We start from the raw sequence: 8,036 nt of genomic DNA, 5'->3' as shown, positions 1-8,036 counted from the left end.
TGCTGGAGAGAGAGTTGTTGGAAAGAGATAGAGAGAAAGAGATGAGGGGAGAAAGAGAAGAAAGCTCTGTTTGGCTAGACTTTTATTTTTGGAGCTTTTAAATTGGATAGTGTTTAAGCTGTTTATAGCATTTGGATTAATGTGCTTTTAAACTATCAGTTAATAGTTATGTATTTAGTTTGAAAAGGCTGATAAGTTATTATAACTTAATAAAAAAAAAACGAAAATAGACATTACTAAATGATGTAAAATTTTACTATTAGATATTAATAAATTATACATAATTATTAAAAATATACTAATGCAATATTATTATATATATTATATATGTAATATATAACAACATTATATATTATTATGTATTATATATATACATACATACACACAGGCAATTGCAACGAAGAAAAGAAAGATGGATAGAGGATATTAGGGTGGGAATGGCGATGGGGAGCTAATGATGGGGCAATGGACAACCGGCAAAGGAAGAGAAGTTGAAGCAGATGGGGGCAATAGCCGAAAGAGGAGAAGATGGGGGCAGCAGTCGATGAGGGCGATGATCGACGGGAAACAACCAATAGGGGCAATGACAATAGCAACCAGAAGAGTTCGAGCGACAAGCGACGGAAGGCAGAGGTTAAAAAAGAAGGGCATGGTTAGAAATTAGCATAAATGATGAGGTTAAAATGGTAAAATGGTTGGTCAACACAGCTTAGAAATTAGCAACATTTTGTAAAATGTCCCCCTTACCAGCTTTTGCAAAGGCTGTGGTAGTAGCATTTAAGCTACCTAACTTAAACGCTGATGAGGTGCACCCAAACACCCTCACCAACTTTTGCTTAAGAGTGATACAACTTATAAATGGTCAAATCGCTTTAACAAATGAACCCGAAGTGTTTGGGTAGGATGTTACATTGGGCTGCACAAAATCAATTAAATATATTTCCTTCATAATTGCTCAATTGATCTCCTCATTGTCGTGCTTTCCTTTTAAGTTAACAGTGGGTATTTTAAGTTAACGGTGGGTAAAGTTACCCCAATTAAATGGGGTGCACAAAATTGAATTCCTTTCTAGCGCATGGATTTGGCACATCCATCGTCACCATCACTTCATTCGTCTTCAACTCAGCAAACTTAAGTCGAAACACAGCAAAATTCCTCCAGAATACTAAAAGCTTTCCCATTGTCATCAACTCACCAGTTGCACTAATCCGAGAACTCTAATATTGGAGCACATAACAGTTCAGCTCTCTCATCGAGTATATTAAGTTATTAAGAAGCTGTTTGGCTTTCCATTTTTTACATAACTTTTAAACATTTCTACTTAGGTGGCATTTGTTAACCAAAATATAGAATGAAAAATATGGGATATGAAAAACATCATAGATAAAAGTATTTTCTATTGTGTTTGTTAAATTTTTTAGAATACTTTTTTATCTTAAACTTTTAAGATAAATTTATCCCTTTCTTCATTCAGATAACTTATTTTAAACTTTACAGATAAGTTATCTTGATAGAGCCTTAACTTACCAATTTTAACAAACACTACCTTAAAAAGCTAGCTAGCATTTAATGTTGTGTTTGTTAAGCAAGATATAAATTGGAAAAAAGAGATATAGGAAGCATTTTAGATAAAAATACTTTCCATTGTATTTGTTAAATTTATCTGGCGACCCTTGAAAAAGAAGTCACGTGACTTCTTATCTGGGTTTTTTCAGATAAATTTTTCTCTCTCCCATCTGAATAAATTTATCTTGGTCTTTACAGAAAAGAAAAAATGACACATGTGTCTTCCTGTGCATTTCAAAAATTTTAACAAACAGTTTAACAAAAATCTTGAAATGTTTATCAGTCTTGTCTTGATTATTCTATTTCTTGATCCGAAAATCATTTCAACATTATCTTGATACAAGCTTATCTTACTCATTTTAATAAACGCTACCTAAATTGATAATATATTTGGATAAATGTGTTTGAAGTTGTCATTTATATATTTATGTGTTTGATTTGAAAAAAAAATGATAAACTATCAAAACTTAACAAAAAGATTAAAATGGACATATTGCTGAATAATATAAATAAAATTCATAAATATACTAATTTTTAATAAAAATAAATTATAAATTAATGTCTAACTAATAAAAATTCTACCATTAAATGTTGATAAATCATATACAATTATTAAAAAATATATTAATACAATATTTTATGTTAAAATTTAAGTTTTATTCATAAAAATGTTAAATATCTATGTTGAGACATTTAAATATATAAGTTAAATATATATATTTATATATATATACAAAGATGGATAAGGTAGAAGGAGGGCACGACGACGGCGATGGAAGGGACGGATAGAGGGCATGGCGACGACGATGGAGATGATGGACCAAGGGCACGACAACGGTGATAGGGATGGGGTTGGAAAATGTGGTTGCCATGGAAAAGATGGAGGTGGCAATGACAATGGAGGGCACGGATGAAGGCTGCGACAGAAAGAAGGTAGAGGGATGAAAGAGAAGGATAAGGTTGGGAATATAATTCTTGTTTGAAGACAAAATAATAAATTACTTGGTCAACGAAATAAGCTGGTAATAATATTTTGAGAAAAGAAACAACATTTAAAAGTTCGTCAATGTTTAAACTCTTTAATTTTTAATAAATGTATAACTAAATAAGTTATACAGTTTATAAGTTGAAGGGCCAACTTATAAGCGGTCAAATCACTAAGGCTTCATTTGGCTAGGCCTTTTTTATTTTTTTGAGCTTTTAAATTGAGTAGTGTTTAAAATGTTTAAAGCGTTTAAATTAAGTAATGTTTAATCTTATAATATGTTTGGATAAATGTACTTTTAAATTATTAGTTAATAGTTATGTATTTGATTTAAAAGAGCTGATAAGTTATTAGAATGTGATAAAAAGATGAAAATAAACATGTTATCGAATAATTAAAAAAAATACGTCAAATACTCATTTTTAATAAAATTAATTATAAATTACTGTTATATATATATGTTAAAATTAATTAAAATATATATTAATACAAATATATATATATCTGTTAATATTGTTGTTATATATATACACATTGTTATATATATATTCATATGTATACACAGACAATGACAGACGAGATGGACGATCAGACGTCAATGGCAATGGGTAGCAACTGATGGGGGTGATGGACAGATGGACGACGATAGAGAAGACGGGGGCGACGACGAACGATGGAGGCGACAAGGGCGGGCGGGGGGCAAAGGGTTGAAAAAGAAGGGTAATGGTTGAAAATTGCTCAAAAAATTGAGAGTAAAATGGTCAATTAGTCTATCAATGAAAGCTTATTTGATAGCACTGTTTTGCAAAAGCTAGGAGGGGGAAGCTTTTTAAATAAGTTGGGTAGCTTAAAAATTACAACACCAGTTAGCGGTGAAGCCGCCTAGGCAAACAGAGCCTAAGCCAGACACCCCTAAGAGTATCTGAATCCCAACGTGAACCATAGAACTTGACTTGAAGTCAACCATGGCCGAGTCAGCTTTAGCCTCTCTATCTCTCCATCTTCGTTTCCCTTTCTTCCTCATTCCCTCTTATCTTTCTATATATATACACGCGTGTGTGCCCATTACTATCAGAAAAATCAAGTCACGTCGTAGAGAGGGAGAGAAATAATGGGAGAGCCGACGAGGGAGGAGAGACTCGAAGAGGCAGCCATTCTCGGGCTAACGGACTCACTGAATGAAATACTTCGCCAAGATCCGCTGATTCTTCGACGAGTAAAGATGGGTTGTTTTGTCTACACTCCTCTCCACGTGGCCGCGTCCAGGGGGCACCTGGATTTTGTCCGGGTGCTGTTGGATGACAACCAGGAACTCGCCCGAGTGCTGGACAACCGGCGGTGGTCGGCCCTCCACCTGGCGGCGGCCAACGGATACCACAAGATCGTGGAAGTTTTAGTGGAAGCTAACGCCAACATGTGCTTAACTCTGGACGGCGACGGCAGAAATCCTCTGCAACTGGCGGCCATGGAGGGGCACGTCTCCGTATTGCATGTGTTCTTTAAGAAAAATCCACACTGGATTCATGAGTTGCTCAAAGCCATAGATGGGGGCGGCAACACCATCCTTCATCTGGCTATCAAGACCAAGAAATTTGAGGTATTTCTGAGGTCTTTTTACTGTTAAATTTGGTTGTCATTTATATATCTTTGCTTCTGAAAGATTGAATTAATGGAAAACTTTATCTTAAGTTTAACTCACTTTTTTAGTAGGGATCTTAGAGCCTCGTTTTGACCACTAATTATAAGCTCTTTCTTCAGTTTATAAGCTGTTAAGTTCATTTAGTTATGCGATTTATAAAATTTCAGGAGCTTAAACGCTACTGATCTTATAAGTTATTTTATTAGCATTTTCAATAAGTTATGCCCAACTCTTCCAAATAAATTCTTGGTAACTTATTCCGTTGATCAAGTCAATGACAAATTTATTCTTAAACAACTACTATATTTCCAATCTCTATACCCATCTCCTTCATCCCTCCGCCTTCTCTTTCTTGTTGCCTCCCTCCAACTCTTTTATCATCATCGTCGGCTCCCATCTCCTCCACAATGACTGCATCCCCATCCCCATCAATCGTCGTCTCTTTCCAGTTTTTCTATCGCCATCGCTGCCTCCCATCTCCTCTATGGTAGCCGCTACCTTAAACCCCATCCCCAGCCCCATCAGTCGTCGCCTCTGGTCTTTGTCGCTGTCTTTTCCATCGTCTATCATAATCACCCGCTACCTAATTCGCCTCCTCTATCATCGACGTCCTCTCATATCTATATATATATTTAATATATATATATATTATATTAATATATTTTTAATAATTATGTATAATTTATTAACGTGTGATTGTAATAATTTTATCAATTAGAAATTAATTTATAATTTATTTTATTAAAAATTAATATTTTTATGAATTTTATTTATATTATTTAGTAACATGTCTATTTTAGTCCTTATGACAAGTTCTGATAATTTATCAAAATTTTTAAATTAAATACAAAACTATTTAACTGACAACTTAAAGTATATTTATTCAAATACGTTATCAACTTAAAAATTAGTCATTTTTAAGGTTTACATAGTATAAAAGCAAAAAAAATAAAAAATTTATAAACCCTTAAAAAATGGGTGAGCCAAACACCCTATAAAAGTAGGTTTGGTGTCGTAGATTTCCCAAATCTATGCGCCTTATATGGTAGAATCCCTCGGTGAAAATCCGTTCAAACTCTTTAGGCCTTGAATACAAAATTCAAGTAAAATGCAAATACCCATGTTTTTGAGTTATCATTCTGTTATGGTCTTTACCTTCATTTAATTATATACAATATTCTAAACCAGTAGCAAGTTATATTTTGGCAGTGCCTTCTTCTTGTTCTTACAAAGAAATTATTTGTAGGATAAGAACATATCACCTCTTGGGATCATTGGATATTATGCTATTCTTAACAATAAAATTATCACACTTGCTTTTGTTTTTGTATTAAAGTACACTCTTATAGAAACTATTATCCTATTTAATCTAATTGTTTGAATATATTTTATCCTTTTCTTAGAAGTGTAACATTTTATGTAGGTCGTGAAGGTGTTGCTTGATAAAATAAAAGAACAAGTGAAAGCGAAGAAAATACAAAAGAAAGACAACCCCTCAAACACGATAAACAAATGCGGGTGCACGGCTCTGGACGTTTTTCTGAAATTCAAATCTTCTGAAGTGGAAGATTTTAAAAAACTGAAGAAGCAGTTTAAAAACGCTGGTGCCTTGAAAGCTGGTGCCTTGAAAGCTGCTGCCTTGAAAGCCGAAGAAGACAATCAGGATGAGGGGTTGTCCAAGAAGCAGAATGCGTTGATGGTGGTGGCGTCGCTTATCGCAACCATGGCTTTCCAAGTCGGGGTGAGCCCTCCTGGTGGTGTCTGGCAAGACAATTTGAACGGCCATACAGCTGGAGAAGCTGTGATTTCTTATCGCGACTCAGATAAATATGCAATGTTCCTTTATGCCAACACAATAGGATTTGTGTCATCACTAAGCATAATTCTGTTTCTAGTGACCGGATTGCCCTTCAAGAAAAAGTTGTTTACGCTGATCATGGTGCTGATCATGTTCCTCACAGTTACATCCATGACAGTTACATACTCAATTTCAATCAGCATGATCAGTCAGGAGAAGAACAATTTCATGTATTTCGGGGTGAGAGTTTGGTTTGGGGTGATCTGTGTTCTTCTGGTAATCCACGCCATTCCCTTTCTGATTAGGTGCTTGAAGGTCAGCTGGCATATAATAAGGCTACTGATGAAGTTGTTCGTGAAATTCATTTTCATCCCACCTTCAAGTGACCAACGCCTACCAACTTCATCTAATGGGAATGAACCCTAGCGCGCTCCAGCTTAATGGGAACGGGAACCCAGCTTGATCTTTAATTAGCCTTATCCGTGAGTTTGAATTAGTGAAAGGAAGATGGCATAATTGATGGACTGAGCAGAGTTCTCTTTTAGAATGTGTTAAATGTATTGCCTTCTAGTTCCTGTTATGGAAATTGAATAATTCCTTCGAAGTCGAATCGTGTTATATATGTTGCTGTATTGTTTAGGAACTTGGTGTTTGGTTGTAAGATTTGCCATTATCATGAACCCATTTCTTGCTAACTAGCTTGGTGTCAGTCATTCATGAAATGGCATGAAATCAACCAAAATGAAAGTTGAGTTACAATTGACCTCAGAAAGGTATGAAATCAACCAAAATGAAAGCTGAGTTACAATTGATGTGGACTATGTTAAGGTAGTCCGCCTAGTCAATGCTTGCTCCCAAAACAATGGGAAGAACTGCATTAACACAATCATAATAAATCTGTTTCTTAAAATTTTCAAAACAAATTATTTTACAAAAAATAAAAAGACGAGCCAAACAAAACTAATTAATTTGATTTGATTTAATGGTTTGAACTACATCTCTTAATTTGCAACTTTAGTTGAGTGGCTGCAATCAGTTTGTGTTCATTTCTGCTTGACAATGTCATAGTTTTTTAAAATTTTGAAATGAAAATGTTGTTTGCGAAAGAAACCTCATGTATTTTATTCAGTTGACTAATGGGGGAGACATAATATTGGGTCCATGGGGATGTTTATGCATGTCATTAGCCAACCATGATTTATATTATTTAAAATTTTATCTAAATCTTACATTATTCAGTTGATTTATATTACACAAAATTAATCAAAATCAAAGCAATTACTTGTAAGAGTGTGGAATCGATCTGGAATGGATCGAACTGGTCTCAGATTGAGATTGAAAAGCTTCTACTTTAAAAATCTAAGATGGGACTAATAATATGGTCTACTTTAGTCTGATCTGGCCCAAATAAGTTCAAAATAAATTAATTTTATCTATGTTTAATACAATTAGTTATAAATTCAACTTAATGCATTCTAAAATCAAAATCAAATAAATAAATCTAAATTGAGTAAATTGTCAACTTGGCCTCATTGAGGAGAGAGAGTGGTGACTTTCATACACTGGACAAGTTGTGAGTGGGATGACTAATATTTTGGCTAAATTAAAAAATTATCACTTCACTTCAGTTTAAGTTGGTGGTCAATTCGATTTGGTTTTTAAATGTAACAATTTCAATTATTTTAATTTGCTCGATTTTTATATTAATAAAATATAAATAATTGAAACGATTAAAATATCAAAAAATGATTATATTTTTGTATTTTGTTACTTTAGTTTTTTGGGATTTTATTTATTTTTTTATTTTTTGATTTGTTGATTTTAAAAATTTATTTAATCGATTCGATTCAAATTTTAATACATATTTAATTTATTCAATTTGAATAATTCAATAATCGGATCCACATAATACTCAATTCTTACCCTTTTTCTCAAAACTATCAATTTATGATTAAAAAACAATCGCAATCAATATCTCAATCTCATAGTTTTTACCACTTTGAAGTTGATGGTCCTTCTTTAACCGAAAAAATAATTGAATAATGCTA

The 8,036-nt window shown here is 33.5% G+C and overlaps 1 protein-coding gene across 1 annotated transcript; it reads left to right on the top strand.

The window, feature by feature from the left end:
* Positions 1 to 3,434: 3,434 nt before the first annotated feature.
* On the top strand, positions 3,435 to 6,679 carry LOC127795285 (ankyrin repeat-containing protein ITN1-like). The gene is made up of 2 exons (XM_052326875.1): positions 3,435 to 4,148; positions 5,614 to 6,679. The coding sequence occupies exons 1-2, from the start codon at positions 3,663 to 3,665 to the stop codon at positions 6,412 to 6,414; spliced, it is 1,287 nt and encodes a 428-aa protein (XP_052182835.1). The 5' UTR covers positions 3,435 to 3,662; the 3' UTR covers positions 6,415 to 6,679.
* The last annotated feature ends 1,357 nt before the right edge of the window (positions 6,680 to 8,036 follow it).

The sequence above is a fragment of the Diospyros lotus genome, chromosome 2 (assembly GCF_014633365.1).
Source record: "Diospyros lotus cultivar Yz01 chromosome 2, ASM1463336v1, whole genome shotgun sequence".
In the NCBI taxonomy this organism is placed as follows: domain Eukaryota; kingdom Viridiplantae; phylum Streptophyta; class Magnoliopsida; order Ericales; family Ebenaceae; genus Diospyros; species Diospyros lotus.
This window is presented reverse-complemented; position numbering and strand designations above follow the sequence as displayed.